Source organism: Gopherus evgoodei, chromosome 9, assembly GCF_007399415.2.
Source record: "Gopherus evgoodei ecotype Sinaloan lineage chromosome 9, rGopEvg1_v1.p, whole genome shotgun sequence".
NCBI lineage: Eukaryota > Metazoa > Chordata > Testudines > Testudinidae > Gopherus > Gopherus evgoodei.
The window spans coordinates 12,984,162-13,012,043 of NC_044330.1; the positions used below are offsets into that span (position 1 = coordinate 12,984,162).

Genomic DNA, 27,882 nt, shown 5'->3' on the forward strand with positions numbered 1-27,882 from the left:
GCAATAGAGTCTCTCTCACTGATAGATGCAGTAATGCCTGATGTGGTACAAACAAGACAACAGGCCTACAGAGATAAACTTGCACAACAACAGGCAGCAGCTGCTGCTGCTGCAGCTGCAGCTAACCAACAGGGCTCTGCAAAAAATGGAGAAAATACTGCAAACGGCGAGGAGAATGGAGCGCACACTATAGCAAGTAAGTTGAGGCAGAAAAAGATCTCCACCTATGTACACAATTGTGTGGCTATATCCTTGTTATATATTATAATAATAATGATACCTAGTTCTTAGATAATACTTTTCATCAGTAGATGCAGCCTCTTATTGTATCTGTAGTGTACCCCTCAGATAGTAAATGCATCCATCAGATAAACGGGCTTGTATCTGTAACCCCATGACTTGTGGAGAAGTTTATATGTGATACTTTAATAGTCAGTTTCTCTACAGTGTGTAGGGATGGAGACTTATAAACTCTGGGCCATCAATACTGTAGGCCAGATTCTCATTTCCAGCCTAGCTCCTTTGTGCCACTGGGGATTATTGCTGTAACTTTCCATCTGAGAATTCCCCCCAGGGTATGGGAGCTCTCAGCTTGAATAAAGCCATCAGATGTGACTCCTCTGAAAACTGCTTCTCCCCACCCTCACCCCAGTACGGGGATAGGGAGCACGGAGGGACTAACTCCACTCCATCAATCCTCAATTAGTCTAAGTTAGAGTAGTGCCGAGGTTACTCTGACTCATACCAGTGCCAGCACAGGGTCAGACTGGCCTATTCAGTCAGGCACCTATAACCACTTTCCTGGTGGCCACACCAAGAAGATCGCAACTGCAAAGGAGAAGAATCCAGCCTTGCATGGAAATTGAATATAAATCACTTTGATACCAAAAGATGTGTCTATCTTCTTGCAACAGTACAGATCAGTTTTCTTGATTCATTATTCGAAATTATTTGACACAAGTTCTTGCAAATTTTATTTACTCACTGGTTTAGTGTGTGGCGCTGTGCTGTTTAGTTGTGATTAGTCATATAAATCATAGTTTTGGATAAGTTTACTCGTATAATCAGGTTCATAGTGTGAAAGCTCCCAGAATAGAAATGTAGCTTTCTGGAAAGGCTTGATTACATGAATGTTTTAGTGAAAAAGAATGCAATCAGGCACAAGAGCAGCCAAAGAAAATTTTGACTGAATATTCACTTAATCTTATGCATTATTTGCCCAGCTTTACAGTTGCATTGTATTAGTTTCTTTAATTTATTATCTACAATAAATGATCTGGAAAAACAAACTGCCTCCATAAATTTTATAAATGTCAAAACTCCATAGTAATATTTCCTTGTTAACTGTGAGTTATAACCTCAAGCTTTAGAACTATTCTACTAAGCTAGTGTAAAATATGATATACCAGCAACCCCTACTGGCTGGAACACCAAATCTTATTGATATGATTCTGTTCAATCAGTACAGTTTTTATATGATGCTGTAATGGCTTCTTCTCTTCTCTCACACACAAGCACTGACACACACGCCGCTAAAACCCTTTACTATTAAATTTAAGCAGTGTATGTACAGTGTTTTGTTATACAGTGACTGCCATGGATAAATGTGGAGCAGTTTAATGTTTACCACTCTTGATATTCATCTTGGTTTTCTCTAAGAAGACTCTCTTGATGTGAAATAATATTTTTAAAAATAGAGCAGTATTGGTGGTAGCTGGCAATAAAGCTGTTTTTTAATGATGAATTACCCGGAATATATTTTACAGAACAATGAGGATTCAGTATACCTTCCACATGGAAAAGCAACATGTAATCATAATTTGATACCAGCTGTCAATATAAGATAAAAATCTCAGTTATCAGTGTACCATGTATCAAGAAAACCAAATGTCTGCCTGTTAATTAAAATAGTTTTTAGAAGTGAAGGGGCTGAAATGTTGATTTCACACTCATTTATAGCCATTAATTTAAAGTTAAAATGCAGAAGTTTGCTATTTCATGTACAGTACAGGCAATTGATTTCACATTCATAAGATAGAAATCAGGTACTAAATGGATGAATAAAAGAGAGTATAAGGCCTGACAAATAGCGAGAGTATGGTTTTTTAAATACAATTTTTACAGTGATTTTCACAAGTGGTTATTAACTTGGCTTCAGTTTTGGGTGCCCAGTGTGAGACACGTTAAGGAGGCTTAAGGGAGGCTTTTGGTGCTTTTTGTAATTCACGTCCCTTTAAGGTTTCTCAGATTGGATATCTGAATCTGAAATCACTGTTACATTCAAAAATCTTAGCCATAGGTTCTGTGAATTTACCTTTCCGAATAAACCTACCAGTTAATATTCAGCAGATGAAATACATTACCCAAGCTGTAAAAATCCAAACTCTCTTCTGTTGTTTTCCATAATTCAGATAATCATACGGAGATGATGGAAGTGATGGAGATGTCCGAAATCCCTCCTAACAAAGCAGTGGTGCTGCGTGGTCATGAATCTGAAGTATTCATCTGCGCCTGGAACCCTGTTAGCGACCTTCTGGCCTCAGGTATGTTTTCACAAAAGGAACAAAAATTGCAGTTCTCATTGCAACTGGGTTATTCATAGACTTTGCAGAACAACGATACGCTATGCCCCATAAACAGTATCTCTTCTGCCACTGTCTTGAAGTTCCTGACATTAGAACTTTTTACCCTAGGAACAATTTTCCGTGCAAGGTATGAGCGCTTTGTCAGCATCCAGCTGCTAGATTTTCAGTGTACTCAGTGCGGGTGAACTTTAAATATTAGGGATATATGGCTTCCTTTCCCCCTCTCCAGCTATACAGGGGAAGGCCAGTTAGTCAGATGCATAGCTGAGTTGACAGCATCCCCCAGATTTCGAGCAAGCAGTCAACTCCTTGATAGTTATATCTCTATATAAGCAGAGTTGGTTTTCCATCAGCAGTGAAAACAATGGCCTTGCATTGCAAGGGTGAGAAATACAGCAAGGACACTCAGGGCAAATATAAGACAGCTGAGATGGAGGATAAAAGCTGGAGACTCTCCAGCTGAGATCAGGACTGTTGCAAGTATGCCAACGCACTATGAGACCTTGAAGAAGGCACTGACTCTTGCTGCGTCTCATCTGTAAGATGGAATAGTAATACTTTTCCCACTTCACGTGAATGTTGTGACAATTAAATCATTTAATGTTCAGAGCGCTCTGTATGTACTTGTAAATCTATTTACTTTGTACTAAAGACCAGTAGTGGTTGGATTTTTGTCTAATAATCTTGAACAGACCAGTTTACCTGAATCATTATCTCCCTTAGAAATTCAGTTATAGTTTCCAGTACTTGAGATATGTGTAATAATTTAGATATTCTGATGCTAATTTGTAGGGGATTGAGAAGATAACAATGTTAGGATTTGTTTGGGCTAACTTACACACATCTTACAGATCTTCTCTATCAGGAAGGGAAAGCCTACAGAATAAAATTCTGACTGAAACAAACGTGTATATGAAGCGAGAATGCTCCTATGAGTCTGATCACACCAGACTATTATAACTGTCCCTGGAGTGCTCTAACTGGGACCTGCTCTCAGATCTACTGACTTTTTTTTAACACTGATGTGTTTTTGAATGTTTTATGGAAATATATAACATATACATTTTGAAAATTCAGTTTCTAAAGAGGAGACCACACTAGTATGTCCATGCTTGTTGAAAAGGACACTGTCTTTTCTGTTATGAATTAATTTGAATGTATATTTTGAGTGCTTAGATCTGGAGATTCACAGCACGGATATGGAACCTCAGTGAAAACAGCACTAGTGGCTCCACGCAGTTGGTTCTTCCGACATTGTATACGAGAAGGTGGCAAGATGTACCAAGCAACAAAGATGTGACATCCTGGATTGGAATGTAAGTGGAAATTATAAGTGCTTGAATAACCTGAAGAAAAAAATGCAATTTTGCACAGTCAGATGCTAAGGGGTACATCTGCACTGGGACTGAGATTCCATTTCCAATTTGGATAGATGAATGCAGTACTAGCTTATTCAGCTAACATCTGCTAAAAATGGCAGCACAGCTGCAGTGTGACAAACTAACCACCCGTACCTAGAGTCTGAGGGCTTGTCTGTACATATAGCACATCGCACAACTGCAGTGGTTAGTGAAAGATGCTGTCTAGGCCAACGGGAGAGCTTCTCCTGCCAACAGAGATACTCCACCTCCACAACAGGCAATTGCATGTCAACGGGAGAATGTCATCGACATAGTGCTGTCTACACCTGAGTTCAATTGGTATAACTGGCCTCGCCAGGGGATGTGGATTTTCTGCACCCCTGAGAGATACAGATATACTGACGTAAGTCTGCAGTGTGGACCAAGCCGCAGTTAGCACTGGCAGCTAACTTACCCAGGCCACCACAACTACACTGTGCTACTGTTAGCACATTAGCTTGATCATCTATCCAAGCTGGAAATTACACCTCTGGTTGCAGCATGAACATACCCTAAATGGCAAGGGCTTTGCATCTTCTGTTATTGCTGTTAAGTGCTTCTATTTTAGAGTCATATCAGAATTATATTTTCATTTTATCGTATGCACTCCTCTTAATATACTGCAGGTTCTGGACTAAATAGCATGACCCTTATGCAAAACATTTTCTATCTGACAGTTTGCTCTGTGCCCTTAGGTTTGAATTGTATAATAATGTAATAACTTTTTGCTGACAGAGTGAAGTACGCTTCTAGCAACTGGGTCGTATGATGGATTTGCAAGAATATGGACTAAAGGATGGTATCGAAATGCTTTACATTTCCATTAGATTTTTCTGCATAGGGCCTCCACACATATTTCTCTCAGTTCTAGAATGTAATAATTTCAATGTAAATTTTCAGGTAATCTTGCCAGCACCTTAGGGCAACATAAAGGACCTATTTGCATTAAAATGGAACAAGAAGGAACTTCATTTTAAGTTCCGGAGTGGACAAGGGGAGATAATTATTGGCTAAATAAATTATTTATTTCATGATTTAATTATGCGTAACAAACACTAAAATAAGAATTTGGTAAACACGTAGAAGATATAAGATCATAGAAAGTATGGATTTATAAAGAACCAGTTGTGCTAGATAAACTTGATCATGTGATGTAGAGTTGGGAAACTAGTTGATTTGAATGCAGTGGATAAGTGGGCCTGGTTCTCTTCGTTATAACAATGTAGTCAAAAGTAACTCCCTGAAATCAGTGGCATAAAACTAGTGTATCTAGGATTTATTTTCTGAGGTACAGTATCTCGAAAAATGGAAGAACGAAAAATGGCAATGTATCTAAATGTGGGGAAGTGGCCAGTGCAGTGCAGTGCAGTGGCAATCATTGCTGAATCAGGTTTAGACCACATCTTTAAGAAAAATAAAGGAAGAGGTAAAGCTGTTTCTGAAAACCTCTCATTCAGACAGTAGTGAGAACAGGGAGGTATTGAAGAGTAACAGCATAAAGGATTGAGAGGGATTGTTTAGGATTTTCTGGGCTTATAACTCAGAGCGGTGGTACAAAATGTGCAAAGGTAAACGCAGGCTTTGCTGTCAGGAAAAATTTAATTAGATCCAGTTTGATTGTGATGATATCCCAAAAGAGGAGGTAGAAGCCTCATTGCTTCAATCATTTAAAACTCAACTGGAGAATACAATTGAAATATAGTGTCAGAAAATATTCTATATTATCTGAGAGATGAAAAAGTTCGCAGAATACATGACCTAACTTCTGTAAGAAAATATCAGGTCTGTTCATGCTTCCATTGAAGTGCAGTAACAAAATCCTCACTAACTTCTGTCACAGTAGAATCAGACCCATAGGATAGGATATAATATAATTATTTTTAAAATATGTTTATTTTGCCGTAATAGTTGACTTACTCATATGAAATATTTGTATAGCAGAAAGATGCCAGAGTATTAGCAAACTGCTCAAAGAGAGTTTAAGAAGGTAACAGAAATAATTTAGTAGCTGAAAAGTTGATTTAGAGAATAGATTTAAAAGCTAGAAATATGTATAGTTCTTCTAAGTGTCAGTAACAGAGAGCACATAATGGCCATACAAAATTTGAAGTTAAAGGAATTATTTAGGATAAGACAAAAAGGTATAATTATGAGTAATGTGATTACGTTAAAAGAGGGAAAAAATTAAGATGCAGTCAGGAACTGCTTGCTTCCTGGCAATTAAAATATATTAGGGTAGTCTTTGAAAGGAAGTGGTAGAAGACCCATTGTTTGGGACGTGTGAAACTAGACTTGATAAAACACTAGAAAGTGTACAATAGTGACCAATCCTGGCCAGCAGGAAGATGGGTGTAGAGGACCTAATAGACATTAATGATGGAAAAGGCCTATGATTTGTTAGCAGTTTTACAAGTTTGTTTATTTTTCAACTCAGACCACAATTATTTGGGATGCCCATACTGGAGAAGCCAAGCAGCAGTTTCCCTTTCATTCTGGTGAGTACTTCTCTGGAGGTGACAGCTCAGATTGGTCAAAAACAGAATAAAAAGTTTTAAAATGTTAACGTGCTGAGCTTTTTCAAATCTAATATACCTATTTATAGCTTTTTAATTTGGATCTGACAGCACAGAAACTGTCCTAGTAATATCCCTTTGAAAAACCAATTTTGTGTGTGTCTGCTACCGTCATTGATAACCTGTATTTCAGTCTGTTATGTTGTATGTGGGGAAAAACTATAATAGACATGTATTATTGTAAACTGGCATGTCCCTCTTGCTAAATGAAACATTAATGAAAACTAACTTTCGTATCATTTGTGTGAGTGTATTTAAGAACTTACCCAAAATTAAGATCTGTTTGTGTTTTATATCTTCGTGATGATCCAGAATTAAAATAGATTTATTTAAAAATCAAAACAGACAAGTCCATTTCATTATTTCTTTTACCCCTGGTGGCTTGGGAGATGGAGCAGAGGAAGCAAAGTGTATGGCATTTGGTGCCTGTTCCAAACTCCCTCATGTTCCCACCTTTTTGACTCCCTTAACTTCATGGACTTAATGGCATGGCAACAACTAGAGGGGTCACTACTAAATAATGTAAAGCATTCATGGCTACTTGGAAGGAGCTGGGAGTAGTATTTGCAATGAGCTTCCAGCTCCTGCCAGCTGGGGTGCAAGGACCATGATTGTCTCAAATTTGGATCAGTTCATAGTGGCTTATTGTGCTATTAGACATCAATGTGTGTCTTGTCTTCTGTAGAGTTGTTTCATTTCAGATATGTTCCCTGTTTTGATTCTTTCCTATTAAACTTAATTTCATGTGTCTACATTAAACTGCATTTGCTGGTCTACATTTCCCACTGCTCTAACATATTTAAAACCCTTTGTTAATTCTTCAACTTGATTTAGTCACTCCCTGTTGGCATTTGTTCCAAGTTACAAGGCTGATGCACTGACAGACTCACAAATCAAACCTTTCCAAGGTACATATTAACTTAAATATCTCTCCTTATTTTCTAGCACCAGCGCTAGATGTTGACTGGCAGAGTAACAACACATTTGCTTCTTGCAGCACAGACATGTGTATTCATGTCTGTAAATTAGGACAAGATAGACCTATCAAAACCTTCCAGGGTCACACAGTAAGTAGTGACTTGGTTTCTATATACTGAATGAAGTTTTAAAATCTCCTTATTACTTAATTTGTTGGAAAATGTGTGTTTGCTATTTGATAGTATCAGTATATTCTTCTTCGAGTGATTGCTCATATCCATTCCAGGTAGGTGTGCGCGCTGTGCGTGCACGTTCGCCGGAAACTTTTTTACCCTAGCAACTCCAGTGGGCCGGCAGGTCGCCCCTTAGAGTGGCGCCACTATGGCACTTGATTGTACCCCTGCCAGCCCGCCCGCTCCTCGGTTCCTTCTTACCGCCGTGTCGGTTGCTGGAACTGTGGAGTGCAGCTTGCTGTCCTCCACGTACCTAGCTCTCTTGTACACTGTTCGTAGTCGTAGTTGTAAATAGTTTATAGCAGTTTAAAGTAGTATATTAGTCAGTTGTTTATTGTATATAGTTGTATAACTTGTTCGCGGGTGGGCCGTTGCCCTTCCCGGCACCGGGCTCATGCCTGGTTCGCCGGGCTTCAAGCACCGGACTGCGCCGGCACTGGCAAGACTCCCCAGCACCGTCCATCCCCGGCACCGGGAGCAGATCCAAGACCCTCGACGTCTGCAACACCATCTAGGCAGGCTTGAGTGGAATGCCCGGCACCTACCTTGGCCGCAGCACCGCCTGCAGGGCTGCTGTTGACTCCGGCTCCGGAAGGTCTGTCGAGTCCAGCCCCTCCTAGCTCCTCCTTGAGATCAGGGGTCGAGCTGTTAGTCCCATCTACGCCGGAGACCTTTGCCTTGGCACGGGACTTGATAGCGCTCACGGAGCCATCGCAGCTTCAAACCACGGCACCCCCAGGACGGGTAACCTCCAGAGGCAAAACCGATGCTGAGAGCGCTGTCTCCGGAGTCCAGGCACCGATCGCCCCGGAGACGTGAACGCTCGCGCTCAGGGCGCCGCTTGCAGTCCCGGCACTGTTCTCCTCGGCGGTACCGGTCGCACTTGCGGCGCCGATCAGCATCTGCACGGTCCCGGTCTGGCTCCTCTTACCACCGGCACCGAGACTCTAGGAGCCGTTCACCTCGGCGTTCAGCTCCTTGGTCGACCTCCCGGCACCGAGCCGGTGGTAGGTCCCGATCCCGGTCGACCTCCCGGCACCGCGTCAGTGGCAGGTCCCGGTCCCCACTGCCATCCCGGCACCGCGCTGAACAAAGATCGCAGTCCCCGCTCTCGGCACCGACCTCGAGGCAGATCCGGATCCCGGCACCGATTACCACGCCGTTCCCGGTCCCGATCCCAGCACCGGTACGGCTCGTGGTACCGATCCTCGGCACCGAGGAGATCGTCGGCGTCGGCATATAGAGAGGTCTATCAAACTGGCTCAGCGCCTCCGTGGCCTTCAAGGGAACCATCCGTGTCCTCTCAGGCAGAGAGCGCCTATACGCTGGCCAGGACAGACACTCGGCCTGTTTCAGGACCCTCCACCTCAGGAACGAGGGCCTCAACAGTGGGGGTTTTGGACCCCATGGGCGTACCGCCAAGCCCAGGGTCTGCAACATATCACTCCCCGCCCTGCGGCGGAACGCAGGCTACCAGAGGCAACAGTGTCTAGACCCCCTCCCTCCCCGGAAGCAGAAGACAGGTTCAGCCACCAGGACCCAGAGCTCCCTCCAGTGACGGAGGTGCAGCTCCAGACAGAACCCCCCGTGGACGCTCTGTTGCCAGGGGTTTCCTCGTCGTCTTTCCCTGATGAGGCAGTGACGGGTACCTCGTCCTCCAGCCCTCCCCCTCTAGATCTTAGGGCACACCAGGACCTCCTCTGACGCGTGGCGCAAAACCTGGACATTCAAGCAGAGGAGGTCTCTGAAATCGAGGACCCTGTGGTGAGCATCCTCTCCGCCGATGCGCCCACCAGAGTGGCCCTGCCTTTCATCAAGACTATTCAGCCAACGCCGCTACTATCTGGCAGTCACCGGCCTCCATCCCTCTGACCGCTCGAGGAGTGGAAAGGAAGTACAGGCCCCTCAAAGGGCTATGAATACCTGCACGTTCACCCGACAACCCTGCTCCCTTGTGGTCCAGTCGGTGAACGACAGGGAGCGCCATGGTCAAGAGGCCCCGGCGCCCAAGTCTAAGGAGGCGAGGCGGATGGACCTCCTGGGCCGCAAGGTCTATTCAGCGGGGGCGCTACAGCTCAGGGTCTCGAACCAGCAGGCCCTCCTTAGCCGCTACTCCTTTAACTCTTGGGTAGCGGTGGGAAAATTTGCAGAGCTGTTACCGCAGGACACCCGTCAGGAGTTTATCACCATTCTGGATGAGGGCAAAAAGGTAGCGAGGACCTCGCTACAAGCCTCCTTAGATGCTGCGGACTCGGCCGCTCGGACCCTTGCCTCGGGGCTTACGATGCGCCGCATTTCCTGGCTTCAGGTCTCTGGCCTTCCGCCAGAGCTCCAGCATACTATCCAGGACCTCCCCTTTGAAGACCAAGGCCTGTTTTCTGCTAAGACAGACCCCAGACTAAAGGACCTTAAGACAATAGGGTCATAATACGGTCTTTGGGGATGCATACGCCTGCGACACAGTGCAGGCCATTCCGGCAGCAGAACCAACAACAGCAGCGTCGGCCGTATCCTCAGTTCCGTCCGCGGCAGGACCTCACTAGGCACTGCGGCAGGAACAACCGACGCAGACAGTTGGGTGGCCAAACGGGGCAAAACCAAGGCTCCGCCAAGGCCCTCCTGGACCCAAGCCTTCATTTGAAGGTGCGCCCGAGGGCGCAGTACCAGTTTCCCCTCCGGATCCTCCCGCAGTTTTCCAACCGTCTTTCATTTTTCCTCCCGGCGTGGACCCAAATAACATCAGACTGTTGGGTCTTGCGCACTGTGCAGGCCGGTTATCGCCTGCAGTTTTCATCGCCCCCCCTCCCACCCACCATCCTCGTCCCTCTTCAGGGACCCCTCTCACGAGCATTCCTCCGTCAGGAGGTGCAGACGCTCCTCGTCAAGGGAGCCATAGAGGAGGTTCCAAAGAGCGAGAAGGGCAAGGGGTTTTTATTCCCGCTACTTTCTAATCCCCAAGTCCAAGGGGGGCTCAAGGCCTATCCTCGACCTGCGGGAACTCAACAAGTATATGGTAAAGTTGAAGTTCTGTATGGTATCCCTTGGAACCATCATCCATCCCGGATCCCGGAGACTGGTACGCCGCCCTCGACATGCAGGACGCTTACTTCCATATCGCCATATCCCCCCAGCACAGGCGTTTCCTCCGCTTTGTGGTCAACCGCCAACATTATCAATTTGTGGTCCTCCCGTTTGGCCTCTCTACGGGCCTGAGGGTGTTCACGAAATGCATAGCAGTCGTCGTCGCATACCTTCGGCGCGGCCGCATTCACGTGTTCCCCTACCTCGCGACTGGCTGATCCGGGGCACATCGGAGCTGCAGTTCCGTGACCACGTCCGCAGGGATCAGCAGCCTCTTTGCTGCCCTAGGCCTCGTGATCAACGTGGACAAGTCTACTCTGCTCCCCACGCAGAGGACAGAGTTCATTGGGGCCGTTCTGGACTCTACCCTAGCCAGGGCCTTGCTACCCTTGCCCAGGTTCCAGTTGCTGTCGCCATCATTCTGCGCTTGCAGGCGGCCCCGCTGAACCTCTTTAGAACATGTCTGGCCCTCCTGGGACATATGGTGGCCTGTACGTTCGTGACAGCGTATGCCCGACTCCGCATGAGCCTCTTCAATCTTGGCTCATCGCGCAGTACTGGCCGGCCAGAAATTCGTTGGACACAGTTGTCACTGTCCCCAAAGGGTACTGGACTCCCTTCGGTGGTGGCTGGAACCAGTCCGTAGTCTGTGCGGGACTCCCGTTCCATCCGCCCCAGCCCTCAGCATCCCTGACTATGAACGCCTCAGATCTGGGCTGGGGGGCGCACTGCGGCGCCCGAGAACTCAGGGCCTGTGACCCCCTCAGAGCTGGACCTCCACATCAACATACGGGAGTTGAGAGCGGTCCGTCTTGCTTGTCAAGCGTTCGTCCATCACCTTCAAGGTCGTTGTGTCGCGGTGTTCACCGACAACATGACGACCATGTTCTACATCAACAAGCAGGGCGGCACCAGGTCCTCTCCCCTATGTCTCGAGGCGATGCGTCTCTGGGAGTTTTGTATAGCCCATGCCGTTCACCTTTCCGCCTCCTGTCTCCCGGGAGTACGAAACACTCTAGCGGATCGACTGAGCAGGTCCTTCCGCTCGCACGAGTGGTCCCTCCGCCCAGACGTCGCCCTCTCACTCTTCCAGAGGTGGGGTTGTCCCCGGATGGACCTCTTCGCATCCGGGGAGAACAGGAAATGTCGAACATTCTGCTCCTTTCAGGGTCGGGAGCCTGGGTCTATAGCGGATGCCTTCCTGATCCCATGGGCGACCCACCTGTTTTACGCGTTCCCTCCCGTTCCGCTGATAAACAGGGTCCTCCTCAAGGTGCGCAGAGACAGAGCTCGTGTGATTCTGATAGCTCCAGCGTGGGCCAGACAACACTGGACCCTGTGTTGCTGGACCTCTCAGTAGCCAACCCAGTTGCCCTGCCCCTTCATCTGGACCTGATCACCCAGGACCACGGCAGGCTCTGTCACCCGGACCTTCGGTCTCTGCACCTTACGGCATGGCTCCTGCATGGTTGACAGGCTCCGAGTTACACTGCTCTACCCTGGTTCGGGCGGTTCTCCTGGGCAGTAGAAAGCCTTCCACCAGGGCTACTTACTCGGCTAAGTGGAAGCGTTCTCCTGTTGGTGTTCGGAGAAAGGTCTTCTCCCTATGGAGATTCCCATCACCACTATTCTGGACTACATCTGGTCCCTCAAGGCCCAGGGTCTGGCGTTGTCGTCCCTTTGGGTTCACCTAGCGGCTATCTCCACGTTTCATCCTGGAGGGGACGGACGTTCCGTCTTCTCCCACCCTATGGTGGCGAGATTCCTGAAGGGACTGGAACGTCTCTATCCACAGATCCGCCCGCCTGCCCCTTCATGGGATCTCAACCTGGTCCTAACTCGGCTCATGAGTCCTCCATTTGAGCCGTTAGCTACTTGCTCCCTGCTCTATCTCTCATGGAAGACCGCCTTCCTAGTGGCCATCACCTCAGCTAGACGGGTGTCGGAACTACGGGCCCTCACAGTAGATCCCCCGTATACAGTCTTCCATAAAGACAAGGTGCAGCTGAGACCACACCCTGCCTTTCTTCCCAAGGTGGTCTCAGCTTTCCACATTAACCAAGAGATCTTCCTCCCCATCTTTTCCCCAAAGCCCCATTCATCCCGCAGGGAGCAACAGCTCCACTCGCTAGATGTCCATCGGGCGCTAGCATTTTATGTGGACAGGACCAAACCATTCCGCAAGTCCCCCCAGTTATTCGTGGCGGTAGCGGACCAGGTCAAGGGACTACCGATTTCCTCGCAGAGGATATCTTCCTGGGTTACCTCCTGTATCAGGACCTGTTATGACCTGGCCCACGTTCCGACGGGCCATGTGACTGCTCACTCCACCAGAGCACAGGCGTCATCGCTGGCTTTCCTTGCCCGCGTGCCGATCCAAGACATTTGTAGGGCGGCGACCTGGTCATCGGTCCACACATTCGCTTCCCATTACGCCCTGGTTCAGCAGTCCAGAGATGATGCGGCCTTTGGCTCTGCAGTGCTCCAGGCCGCGACTTCTCACTCCGACACCACCGCCTAGGTAAGGCTTGGGATTCACCTACCTGGAATGGATATGAGCAATCACTCGAAGAAGAAAAGACGGTTACTCACCTTGTAACTGGTGTTCTTCGAGATGTGTTGCTCATATCCATTCCATACCCACCCTCCTTCCCCACTGTCGGAGTAGCCGGCAAGAAGGAACTGAGGAGCGGGCAGGCCGGCAGGGGTATATATCAAGTGCCATAGTGGCGCCACTCTAGGGGGCGACCTGCCGGCCCACTGGAGTTGCTAGGGTAACAAAGTTTCCGGCGAACGTGCACGCGCGGCGCGCACACCTACCTGGAATGGATATGAGCAACACATCTTGAAGAATACCAGTTACAAGGTGAGTAATCGTCTTTTATTAGTAGTATTAATCAGAGATGGGGGCTGTATTGTGCCAGGTACTATATGCATATATAACATCCAACCAGTCCTTGGCAAGAGACAATAGGTAGATACCACAAACAGGGTAGGATGCACAAGGTAACAGTGAATCATTTATGATTAGAGTAATCAGCAGCCACAGCACACCAGCTGCCTTACCATTGTCAAGTGATTTTGAAGTTCCCCTATGCTGTGGTGCTTAACAGAAAGATTTGAAGGAGAGTAAAAAGGTGGCTTTGAGATGCACCCATGCAGAAGAAGGCACAAAGGTGCTTTGGGAAAATTTTGACTATTGGGCAATAAGGGTTGGTATGGTTGGTGGAGTAGAAATGGGAGTTGATAGTATTTTGAAATGTAACTGTACAAGTACTCCTGTGTACTGTCTAACTTTATTTTTGTAAGCTGTGGTTTATAATGGAAACAAAGACTTCAACTTTATTTTCATTATTCAATTTTAGAATGAAGTAAATGCAATCAAATGGGATCCTACTGGTAATCTTCTGGCATCCTGTTCTGATGACATGACTTTAAAGGTAACTGCAATTTTGGGCAATAGTACCATTTTATAGTTATTGTACACTGCAACCTCTGTGTTTGTTTGTAGAGATCTACCATGTGCACTACTAGCCTTATTGTTTGGCAGTTCAGTAATTTTAATGTCATTATTTTATTCTTTAACATTTTTCCTTTTTTAAAAAACCTGACACAGACATTCCTAAAATATCTCTATTTGTTAACGACAGTCTTTCATCCAAAGGGCCCAGCCCTGTGAATTTATGCATTGACTTCATGGGAATTTGAGTATAATTTACTATACACATGTAGCGGTTTACAGGATCGGGCCCATTAATAATTGTGCTATCACTTACACTTGTAGTTATAGAGAGATTGCTCAGTCTTGCTCAAAGAGAAATGTTACAATCAGTGTAGTGTATGGTTTATGTAGGACCAGACTATAGTTAGCTGCTGTGCTGGCTTTTTTCAGAGCTGTCTTAGTATTACTGGTAGTACGCCACTACTCGATATAATGCCACCCGATATAACATGAATTTGGATATAACGTGGTAAAGCAGTGCTTGGGGGGGGGCTGCGCACGCCGGTGGATCAAAGCAAGTTCAGTATAACATGATTTCACCTATAACGCAGTAAGATTTTTTGACTCCCAAGGACAGCGTTATATCGAGTAGAGGTGTACTATCATAGCACCTAGAACTCCAGGTATGGACCAGGCCCTCATTGTGCAAGGTGCTGCACAAATACAGAACAGAAAGGCAGCCCCTGTCCAAAGAGCTTTGCCATTTAAGTATTAGGCAAGCGATAACAGATAGAGTGATGGGGAAGTACAAGGAAACAAGGAGTCATGACAGGCAGTGGTTTCAGCCTGTCCTTCATTAGGTTTTTCTGTAGGAACCATGGCAGAGGAAAGTTTTAAGGAGGCATTTGAAGGACGATGATAAGTTAGTTTTGCGGATGTTTACAGAGACCTTCTCCCATGCACATGGGGCAATGTGGGAAAATGCATAAAGGTGTTTGACTGAGAATTTAACAAGTGAGCAGTAGCGTCTTTCGTCATGCAACCTGTCTGCCTGCCATGCAAGTACCTGTAAATGGGTCTAAAGAAACATTCTCAACATGATCACGTTTACCATATTAGTTGCTACACAGTTTCCCTGAAAGATTGTCTGCAGTCCTCTGGCCTTGCTGACTCAGCAGGACTCCTTGTTATGCACATGAATAATTTACAGCCGCATGACACCTTACAATACAGCTTGTTTAACTGGGGGAAACTATGGAAATAGATTAGCATGAAGGGTCTGCCATTGCATTAGGAGTCCAAGCTTAGATCCCACAGTGGTAGGTACCTTAGAAAAACTGAAGATGGACTTGAATTGACTTGAATGCCTCGACCATTCTCATTTTAGAGTTGATACTTTCCAGTATCATTTCATTTACTCACCTCATTATGTTAAGCTAGTGGCAGGTGTTTTACATTCTGCTATTACATTCCATACACTTGGCAATACTTTGGAACATCAGGTCTTTTGTACCTAAGTATTGTGACAGACCCAGACCAGTGGGGTACAGGAGTTTGGTAGAGGACAAATATACTGGTCACTGGATGAGTAGTTTTCTGTTCCGTGAGTGACCAGAGCAGAGGCTGCACTAGAGTAATCAGGAACCTGCTAGAATCAATTAAGGCAGACAGGCTGACTAAATCACCTGCAGCCAATCAAGGCAGGCTAATCAGGGCACCTGGGTTTAAAAAGGAGCTCACTCCAGTCAGGTGAGGAGGAGCCAGAGGAGAGGAATGTTCGTGTGAGGAGCTGGGAGCAAGAGGCACAAGGAGCTGAGAGTGAGAGGCTGTGCTGCTGGAGGACTAAGGAGTACAAGCTTTATCAGGCACCAGGAGGGAAGGTCCTGTGGTGAGGATAAAGAAGGTGTTTGGAGGAGGCCATGGGGAAGTAGCCCAGGGAGTTGTACCTGTCATGCAGCTGTTACAAGAGGCACTATAGACAGCTGCAATCCACAGGGCCCTGGGCTGGAACCAGGAGTAGAGGGCGGGTCTGGGTTCCCCGCAAACCTCCCAACTCCTGATCACACAGGAGGAGTTGATCCAGACTGTGGGGAAGATCACTGAGGTGAGCAAATCTGCCAATAAGCGCAGGACCCATCAAGGTAGAGGAGGAACTTTGTCACAGTATTTGAGAGTGGGCACCACCATTCTTCAGTTTCCCTGAAGGACAGGTTAAGATACCCTTCCTTACATTGAATAATATCTTACTTTACAAGGAATCCCCCTGAAGTCAGTAGAACTATTTATGGAGTTAAGATGTAGCTAAACCAGAGTCAGAGTATGAGAACCTGGCATTTAATGTTGTCTTACATTTGTTAATACAGAGGTCACAGTCCCTTCAGATTCTCTCTAAATACACTTTGACCATTATGGCTCTAATTGTGATATAACTGGGATTTTGGATGTACTCTTACAACACATCAGTGCTTTTTCTTTTACTAAGACTTTATATAACAGAAATATGCAAATAGATACTGCAAATGTTTCAAACCAGGAAAACTCTGTTGTTTATATTTTATTTATTTATTAAAAGGGCCTAGTGTACTCTGCAGCTCTTTCTCGATGTAGAGCCTTTCACCTCCAGGTTGCTGCTTCACATTTAAACCAGACTGACAGCAATCTCTTCGTTTCACCATTTCACAAGCTGTTTGATGTTTCGTGGTCTTCCACTGTAGTTACTATTGGATAGATATCCACATCATTAAACCCCCCCACCCCCTTTCCATTGCAGTTAGCACACTCCTTGGCCTTTCCCAAGGAGTGAATGTGGAAGAAGATTGAACTACTCATGTTTAGAGGTTTTGTTTCCAGGTTATGTTTGAGCCACCTGGATATGGTGGTAAGGGGAGCCTTGGACTGATGATGCCAATGTGTTTTCAAACCAGTGAATAAAATGAAGACGAAGGTGTTTGACTTGGTAGGGTAATATGACTTTACTTAGATTGGGCAGGGATCACCTTTTTGTTCTGCGTTTGTACAACACAATAGGATCCCAGACTTCTTTTTGAAGTCTCTAGGGTTCTTCATACAGAAACTTTTACTGGTGCTGAATGTTCTTCACAATGAGGGAAAAGGAACTAGATTTTATGTTTAGATCCAGCCATTTTAAATCAGAAATATAGTTAAATCTTTCCCCTCCCGGTTCCCGCTGTCATTAAAGTGATTCTGATTCAGGAAAGCATCTTAACTTTAAACACATGTTTAAGTGCTGGCCGTAACAGAGATGGACTTAGGAGTATGTTTAAATGCTTTCCCGAGTCACAGCTAAAGTGAGGCGAGCTAAAATTACACCAAATTAGATATCATTAAAGGAAAAAAATGCACTTGTACAAGTAATTTGAATGAATATCAAGTTTCAAATGTATGCAAAGCTTTATGAACGCTCCCAAACCTGTTTTTTGTAATGAAAACACAAACCCTTAAAAGAATACTTTGTTTTTGTTTCATTATTTGTGTGATGATAGCATGTAGAAGCCCTAGTCATGGATTGGGATCCTATTGTGTTGTACAAACGCAGAACAAAAAGGTGATCCCTGCCCAATCTAAGTAAAGTCATATTACCCTACCAAGTCAAACACCTTAACAGTTTTCCATTGTGCTTATATTATTCTGTTTGAAGAAGTATATTTCCCCAATATCCTTTTCTGCATCCTACCCTGGTAGCACAAAGTCTATTTAAAAACAAAGTTCAGTGATAACTGTGATAATCCATTCATACAACTTTGACACAAACACCACTATATGCATGCCGTATCTTAGCACATGTCCATTGACTTCAGTGGTCTTTGGATTGGATTCTCAATGAGCATGCATGCATTTGTTTAGGTAGGAAACATTGCATGTCACTCCTTTGTTTATTTTTTAACCCCATGCTGTACTGATAACCTTAAAGAAAACATACACCTGTCTCCACTCTAAAGCAACCAGCGATGGTGTATGATTTGGGTGACCTAAAAAGCTGTCAGTTGGGCCTTGTTAGCTGTGAGCAAGGAAGAGGGTGGGAGAATCCGTATGTTCTAGTGTAGTGTTTATGTTTAGGATATTAATCTGTTTTTTTCCTTTCATTTTTACCCTAGATTTGGAGTATGAAACAAGATAGTTGTGTCCATGATTTACAAGCACACAACAAAGAAATTTATACTATCAAATGGAGTCCTACAGGACCAGGAACAAACAATCCAAATGCCAATCTTATGTTAGCAAGGTAATATTTAATTCTTTTATCATACCAGTCAAGAAGCTGACAATTCCCCCTGCACCTACCCCTTTCCCCCTCCCTCCCCTTTTCTCCTTTTGTAAATGAATGTTAGCACTAAGTGAACCTCTACTTTAGGAGATACTCTGACATTAAAGGAGAGACTTTAACACCATCAAAGGAAAACAACTGAATAAAATTGAAATGTAATCCATTTGTTTTCCTTTGGCAGTGCATCCTTTGATTCTACTGTTAGGTTATGGGATGTAGACAGAGGAATTTGCATCCACACTTTAACAAAACATCAAGAACCTGTGTACAGTGTAGCTTTCAGCCCTGATGGCAGGTACTTGGCCAGTGGCTCTTTTGACAAATGTGTTCACATCTGGAATACACAGGTACATGCTGTTTTTATATGAACCAGTTTGTTTGATTTGTGTGTTTCAGACTTATTCAGTGAATCATATATTGTTCTAAGGCTGTTTCAGCTGCTGTAGCTTTGTATATTCAATATAAATATTAAATATAGTATGTGAAAGTAGCTTTCTTCAGTTCAAATGGGTCTTTTTGCAAATTTTTGACAAGGTAAAACTTAAAACTTAAAATATGACTTCTCTCTGTAAACCACAAACTAATTCTCACAGGCATATTTATTCAGTGTCACAGCTTCAGCATAAGGATTCAACACACACGCATACACTGGGTTCTGAAAAGTATAAATAGGTGACTTGTTCATACATAGTTACAGCTATTATCCAAAGCTGCTACAGTCAGTGATATATGATGTTGTTGCATGTGTTGGATCCAGTTCCAGAAGAGAATAGCTGTATATCCAGAAATTCTGAAAAGTAATTGCTGTTTTGCAAGGAGACCTTTGTACTAGGATATCCTGGTATACAGGATAACAGAGTTTCATAAATGTTTTAACATGATGCTTAAGTTGTATGTGAGATCTTACATGGATCACTTCCCCTGGGGAGAATTCACCCTTTAAAAGTAACAGGGAAGTTCTACATACCGTACAAACTCTACTTACTCGTGTGCATTTTATTATTCTAATTGCATATCTTTTTTCCCCCCCGTGTAGACAGGTGCTTTAGTTCACAGTTATCGGGGAACAGGAGGGATTTTTGAGGTTTGCTGGAATGCAGCAGGAGACAAAGTTGGAGCAAGTGCTTCAGATGGTTCAGTAAGTATAGTAGAACAATCTCCAACATTTCTTACACGTGTATATTTTTTTAGACAATCAGATGGGCTGGAGGACTATTGACTAAATGGAGAGAAATTGTGCTTATTCTAAGGAAGAATGAGTACAAATAGCCAGTTATCTAAAATTTTACCTATAAACAAGCTGCACTTGTTTTCCACTTAAATTAACATCTGAAATTAAGGCAAGGTTGGAAGTTGTCTCTCTTGGTCACAGGGGTTTTGGGAAGTGTAATCCATTTTGATTTGTCAAGTCCTTTAAAATTGTCAGATGCAAGTGTGAAATATTACGATTTTGAGCCAGGAGAGGCTATAAAACAACATGTACTATAGAAATATGTACATAATAACTGCTCTGTTCATTTCAGTGTGGAAGCTAGTTCTTGCTTGCAACCTTTTCATTTCAAGAGAACTGATCAGTGGGGGGGGGGCATTTTTTTTATATCTGATATGAATGAAGTATCATTTGAGTTGCTGTTGAGAATTTAAGTCAAGATATGAATTTCTGAGCACTCATTTGGTTACAGGTCCCTTTTATACAAGTAACGTTTTGCTTACATTGTTTGGAGTGCCCAGGAGATGAGCTTGTAAGTTCTAATAAAGCATGAATCTGCCCTTTCTTCCCTGTAGCAGTGTGACAGTGTGGCCTTCAGTTCTTTTGATGTCAGACTGCAACAACACCGCATTAAAAATATTCATGTGTGACTCTGCACAGCAGCCAGGCAAACAGTGACTTCTTAATCTCATGGGTTAATAAGAAAGGAGAGAGACAGGGGTCAAGCCCAACACAAATCAGAAATAAGAGCATTGGGTAAGAGCTATTATGGGCATGTACTCTGGGAGTTGGTAGCTTGAAGGAGTGCCATAAATAAGTAAGTGAGAGAAGCTAACCTGGTACCTTCACAGTCCAGAGACTCAAATGATCTGATAGCCCACATGCCAAAAAGTCTGCATGTTCCCTCCCCCCAGCTTCTGACACACATACATATAGATACAGAAGGAAAGAGCACAGCTGGGGAAAGGCAGGATTATCTCTTTGATACCAAGAAGTATTCCTTCAAACAATGAAGTCAAGTGGCTTCCAGTTAAATCTTTCTGGATGATAGAAAATGGTCCTTTCAGACCCTTTAAGAGGACATTTGATAAAGTAAATAAACTGAGAACAACTTTTGGGAAGGCCAAAATAGATTGGTTTGTTGTGGTTCAGAACAGAAAGTGGACAGCTCTCTTGAATATGAAAAGAAATGAAACCACATTGCAGAGACTTCATCTCAGTGAAAGGAAGTTTTCATATGGTCTGCATCATGTAAAAATGAGTAGCTGGCATTTTGGTATCTCTAGGAAGGTGTTGGAAGCCCTAAATTATCTGCTGGGAAAGCATAGGGATTTGTCCTCTACTTATCCTAAAGGGGAGATAATTAGAATATATTCATTCAAAATGTACAGATATCTCCCCATTAAGTTCATGTTTCATGTTTTAATTGAACATTTTAAAAAACTGTTATTTCTACTGTCTCTGGTGAGATTTGTTAGTAAAATGATATCTTTAAATCCACCCACAGCTTCCCCACTAATCCAGAGCTAGTTCTACCATAAACTGGGTAATAATGAAACAAATGATGAATGCAAATGTAGTTTACATGTGGTTTTCTTTTTCTGGTAGGGTAATCTCAATTTGTAGACCTGAAGGAACTCCAGGCTCTAGCAATTGATCCATCTTCTGATTAGATTATAATAGGAAACTGTGTACTATTATGTGTTCTTTTCTTGGCTGATCCAGTCTGTTCTAATATTTTCACTCTCCCACAATGGAGATTTAATGAGATCTTACAGTACTTCACAGACTGGCTCCAAATAGATTCCTTGGCTTTTAACTACCACATATTAAGCAAAACAATTCACAGTATCCTTTTTTGTTGGTTTTGTTTGTTTCCCATAACAAAAAAGAAACAGTTGAAGTTCCAATTAGGTCGTGTTTTGAATGACTGGGATATAACCATGTTAATCCCTTGGTTTTTTTTTAATCTGGAGAAGCAAAATCCATATGAAACCTCTCATTAACCATTGTGTTTCTTTACATGCTAATGAATTCTCCATGGGGCAAAAGAAATGCAGTAGTTCAATATCATTGTCATTTATGAGCAACTTTTGCTTTTGCATAGGAATGACCTGAGACCAGCTATTTTTGTCACAATATTCGATGAATCCCATGGCAGTGATTATTATATATCTTAGCAAAGCATTCAGAGACCCTTAATATGGCCTTAGCGTGCTGGGAATTGTACAAACATAAAAGAAAAAAGAACGACCTTGCTACAAAGAGCTTGCAGTTTAAAGAAGGACAAGACACAGCAGTGGGGTGTAGAATACCACAGGGGTTGGAGATTGTGGAACGGAAGACAAGGATGGCAGTATTAGGAGCACCTGGTTACATGTTGTTAACACAGCACATGGTAAAATTTTTTTGCCACTTTTTAACCAAATGGGCACCAGGAGAAATACTCAGGGAATAACAATGTAAAGGGTAACTTTCAATAGCACCTAAATCACATTTTAAAAAATGACTTAGGTACTTAGAAGCCTCAGGTCCATAAAAGTCAATGGGACTTTGGCTGCTAAATCACTTTGGTCCTTTTGAAAATTTTACTCAGAATCATTTGGTTTTGTCTATTGTATTCATAGTTTACAGATGATGCACAATGTTGTTCATGGGTTTATTTTTCCTCCCAATAATAGGTTTATGGTTGATTTGCGTAACCTGTTTGTTGTTGTTGTTATGACCTTATATTACATATAGAATTGTATAGCTGTAAAAATGCTGTGCAGTGTGCATTTCTGTATATGTATTTCTTTTTTCTTACAGGTTTGTGTATTAGACCTACGGAAATAGCGCTACTAGTTGGAAGCCATGGACCGACTATGAATGTGTACATAGCCAAAATGACTGTCCCTAACCCATGTACTGCTATAGTCCCAGTTGAACCATGGCCAGTCCAGTACAGCCAAATCTAAAAGAAATATATACATATACTGTATATAAAATAAAATAAAGATTACACCCTGAAGAGGATGACAGAGTTTTGTCACAGCTTGTGAATCCTGTTCACCAAGTGCTGGAATCTGCCTGTGCCCCAAAATAACATTTAGAAGTTTCGCGTATGAAAAACAGAAGAGAGAGAAATATACCATACAAGAGCAGACCATACATGTACCAAATTTGGAAGATACTAATGACAGCCTTTATTTCTCCCTTTTTAATCCAGAGTCGCAATGGTTTGTGGTTTTGTTTCCCCTCCCCCTTCTCAGTAGTTGAGCAGTTTGCGTGTACAGAGAAAATGGACTTGCATAAACCTGCAGCGGTATTTTGTTCTTTGCTTTTAAACATTTGGTTTTTTTGTTTCTTTTGGTTAAGTTTACGGATGCATGAAGTAAGGGAGTGAATCGGTTCCTTGTTTGTTTTTTCACCTTTAAACAGAGCTTCTTTTAAATATATTTTAATGCATTATTTCAAGAGGTAGAGTGAACTTGATATTTGGTACATTCTGTGGCTCCGAGAGCACAATTTTGAGGGGGGTGTGGAAGATGTGTTACTGGGTGAGAGAGAAAAGAAACTCACCTCTGAGATGTGACATTTCATGTCCTGTTAATCTATAAAGTACGTCAGCAATGGGTATAATGCTGTGGATTTTTTCTAGTGACATGGCTGAAATGCAGTAGTTTCTTATTTGGGACATAATTCTGCCAAATTTAAGAATAGAAGGGGGCGCGCGCGCGCGCACACACACACACACACACACACACACACACACCACACACACACACAACACACACACACACACACACACACACACACACACACACACACTACAGGGATGCAAATAAATAAATAAAAATATGCATCTTCTGTTGTTTTGAGACCATAGCTAAATTATGGTTAAATTGTGCACTATTGTGAAAAGGAGCAAAATGTAGTTTTGGGGTTTTTTTGAGAAGGGGGGTGGTTGATTGGTGGTTGGTTTTTTGTTTGTTTGCTTTTTTAAAAGATTAAAATCTTTTTGGATGCGGGTTCATGCCACAGCTTCTACAAGACTTGCCCATCATTGTTCGTAGGAGCTCAGATGTCTAATGTAACCAAATTCCAGTATTAAAAGTATCTAATGTAATTTTTCCTTATACAAAAAAAATCTTTGGCATATATTTGATAACACTGCCGTTATCAGGCAAAATGTTTACTACCTTAGATTTAAAAAAAACCTTTAAAACAGAAGACTTGCTTCAAGTTTATTTTAATAGCAGTGATTCAGCTTATTTAAGAGATGAATACTTGCACTAATTCCCCTGCTGCTCCAGTCCTGCAATTTGTTGTATCTTGTGACTACATTTTCCCCAAATATAAGGTAGATGTAAGCTGCTATTTTTTTAATAATCACTACTATATTGTGTCTTTTACTCTGTTTACAATATCAAATATTTTTCTTACAGCGACATATATGTGGCAAACCTTTTTCTGCTCATGTGATTTAAAAGTATATTGATAGTGATTTTATTTGTAAATTATAGCATGAGGGTCGTGTTTATGCCTATATGGAGTTGAAAGGGTTTTGTCTCGCTTAAGATTCTAGGCGTATAAATCTCTATAAAAAGAGGTTGTCAAATCTATGTCACAAACATTTTACTTAAGAAATGATTTATATTAGAAAGCTTTGCAAAGTTATCAGTTTTATAACACTATTTCAATCACAAATTAATTTTGTGGCTTATGATCACTTAACTTTAACTTCTGTAGTTAAGTATAAATTGATTTAACCCAAATAATGCAGCTTTTACATTTTAACAGAATTGTTCTTTAGGGATTGATTTCTGCTATTGCCAGAGACTAACATGACTTGAAGCAAGTCTGAGTTTGGCTAAGGTAGGGTGGCAGTTTGCCGGTGGTAAAGAGAATACATGCATTCATAATATGTACCCCAGTTATTATCAGTGGGGCAGGTAATACACGAATCTAATAACAACCAAACATTCATATCCATAAAGGCAGTCATCCATGATGGTTCTGTGCCAGCTGTTTTTAGGGTTTTGGAACATATTACTGTTTAGAACAACTACCCAGTGAGTTACAATATGTAGGAAACCTAATATGTTGAGTGTCTGGCACTTGAAATATCGCTTTTATTGCTGGAGGTCCATGATTGTGGCTGACCTCTGTCATTATTAAGAAAAAATAAAAAAAAAATCTGTGCAATAATTTTAAACTGTGCTCCCAGGAATAGACACAAATGTTTTGAGTATATTTAAGCTGCATTTTTCCTTTAGCAATGCATTTGTCGATTGCACTGAATTTAAATTGAAAGTCAGAGGTGATTCTTGATAGTACTTTTGTATTTTAATATGGACAGTTTATTCATTTTCATACAAGTTATTGGATGGTTGTTTCAGCGAATTTAAAAAAAAATGTTGTGGAATTCTGTGACATAACTGCTAAACCACAGCCATGTTTGATGGTATTGCCACATTCTTTTTCTCAATCTTCAGCTGTTTTAGTTTTGAGTAAATCTAGTTGCTTAAGCATAATGTCAGGTATCCACAGTTAGAAAATACAGAGCTTCATTACCACAGGACTGTGGGTTTTCAGATGTTTGTATACACTGCAGGAATATCAGTTTCATAGGCCTGGGTGTCTCTGGATACATGAGCCAGACATCAAGCTGGTGTGAATCACCAATGCTCTGCTGCAATGGAGCTATGAGGATCTGGCCAGTATATTTTTTGCTGCTGTTCTGTATCAACATGCCACAGTGCTGCTCCTGTTCTGCACAAACTTCCTCTTGTCTCATGTCTTATACAGAGTTAACCATGTGCATGCATGATGTTCATTTCCATGTTTTATGTGAGGCAAGGAGGAGTACCATGGTCATTAGATTCTTTTCTAGTGCAGAGACTCGTATATAGTAGAACAAAGTAGATTTTCCACACTCCTCCTTTTAAGGGGTACATGCCTAATGTTATTAAGGCCCCAATTCTGTGAAGACTTAAGCACATGTTTAACTTTACATGCTAAAGGTCTCACTGACATCCAGTGGGGCTGCTCCCAGTATGTGAAGTTAAAGGTGTATAAATCTTTGCATATGTTTGCTGGAAGAAATGTTGACTTACAGAGTGAATTCTTGGGAGGGAACTTCAGTTAGGGAAAACTGGGGTCACATTTGTAGATGGGATGAGGCACAGCCTGCTGTCATGTTTGCAATCTTTTTTTTATCATCAACTTAGTATTTTTTTTTTCCATTTCTGTATAAGGAGTTCCAGGTTTTCCTGGAGATATCATCATTTTCTATTTTTACTTTGGCTCCTGTGATTTAAAATTGATGTAAAGAGTCCCAACCCTTTGACTTTGTACTATTGTTTACAAAGTAATTAAGTCCTCATAGAAACTTTTTTTTTTTTAAATTCTTTTGTGGTCTTGATAATTCAGTTTGTTTGGAGAATACTTCTTTAGGGGGTTAAATGGTGTGTCTGGCAGAGGACTGGAACTCTTGTATGAAATACTAGAAGTGCCTCTTTTTCTGGGTTGAGGGAAGGAAGTAATAATTACCAGAGTTTGAATGACATGACAGTTGAAACATGTTTCTGGATTTTAGGACACTTTAGTGAATCTTAACAGAAAGGCCAAAGATTTGTAACAACTTCAATTTTTGTTTTTAAATGCATTCCTTTTTCCTTACACTGCTTACCTCATGTTAGGGTATTTAAGGAGATATTGCTGACTTTAAAGCGTTCTCCAACTTTAGGAAGTGTAGTAGGTACAATAGGGCTGTTGTACCAGTTCACCTTAAAGCTATAGAGTAATCTAACAGCTAATGAATTTAATTCGGTCTTATAAAGGAATTTCATTAGAATTTCAAAAGTGGCTTTTCAGCTTGTAAATAAAAGGTTGTATGTTTCCTCTGTTTAGTAAAGAGAAGACATAGGGGCCAGTTTTCCAGTCCTTACTCAGTCAAAAATCCCATCAACTTTTTCACTTCAAGGGGAAGCTTTTGCCTAAGTAATCATTGGAGGATTGGGTCCTTCTAAGTATTGGACAGTGTGACACTTGGGTATAATGGGCCAGGAAAAACTTAGTGAGAATTGTGCCTGGGCAAGCTCTGCAGGCTTTAGCTCAGTATTCCATTTGCTTGGCAAGCAGTACTCTCCTACAGACTTCCTCTTCCTACCGAAAATGCCTGTAGAATTGTATGAAGAGGGATCTCCAGTAGTCTGCACAAAGCAGGAGCAATATTGTGGCATGCTGGAAGAAAGTACTGGTTTGGGAGATGGCAGTAAATCTCCATGAAGATGCCTGGCATTTTCCCTGGTGAAGAGGAAGGTGTGATGCAGTTTTCACTCCTTCCTCTAGTGCAAACTCTGAAATATCACGTTCAATAGTAACTTTTTCAACATAAATATGATTGAAGGCAGGCAAAACAACAGAAAAGTGCACCGTTTCTTTTTAAAAATTGCAGATTTTGTGTTAATAGTGCTTCAGCTCCGTAGTTTTTGAAGAGCTACAAAATTCTCCTTTTCATCCTTTAAGTTTCCAGGGTTGAGGCCTGATGATATTGTAGGATATTAATTACTTTTTTCTTTTAAGTAACAAGCATTTTTACTTCATAATGGTTTCCTGGCATTAGAGGATAAATTCAGAAAAACAGTCTGCATGTTGTTGCTAGTCCAGTATATTTTGCAGTCTTGTTTCACAACAGACTGCAGTGTGCAGATTAGTAATCCTAGAATACAGAAATAATTTTTTCTCTCTCTCCTGACATTCACACTGTAGTTGAAGTTACACATCCTTTGGGTCTAATTCTGTGAGCCTTCCTATAGCACTGGATTAAAATGTCTGCATCATTTCTTCAGTTATCCAGTTAAACTACAATTGTTGTAAAAGTGTAAACCAGCCCATGACAGTTTTTTGTACTTGTTTAAAGGACTTTTATTGTTCAGTTTTCATGATTATTGTCTAAAGGAGACTGATATAGATGTTCTATACTGTCCTGGACCATGTTAATTACACTATGATGTTATTTTGGTTCTACATCACAATGATTTGTCCCCAAAACCCATATCCCTTCTAGGCACATTTTCTGTTGCAGTTTCCCTTTGCATTGTATTGCTCTGACAACTGTAATTTGAATCAGATCTGAAAGAGGTCCAGAATAAAATATATTTTGATATTA

General features: G+C 42.5%; 1 protein-coding gene across 1 annotated transcript; it reads left to right on the plus strand.

Moving 5' to 3' along the window:
- TBL1XR1 (transducin beta like 1 X-linked receptor 1) lies at positions 1–27,882 on the plus strand. Its single transcript, XM_030574699.1, is given in 16 exon segments — positions 1–196; positions 2,412–2,547; positions 3,672–3,685; positions 3,778–3,885; positions 3,888–3,918; positions 4,728–4,779; positions 4,882–4,922; positions 4,924–4,947; positions 4,949–4,977; positions 6,418–6,480; positions 7,504–7,625; positions 14,156–14,230; positions 18,348–18,475; positions 18,699–18,864; positions 19,554–19,655; positions 22,536–27,882. Coding segments are annotated over 16 exon segments (1,281 nt in total). The 5' UTR covers positions 1–33; the 3' UTR covers positions 22,563–27,882.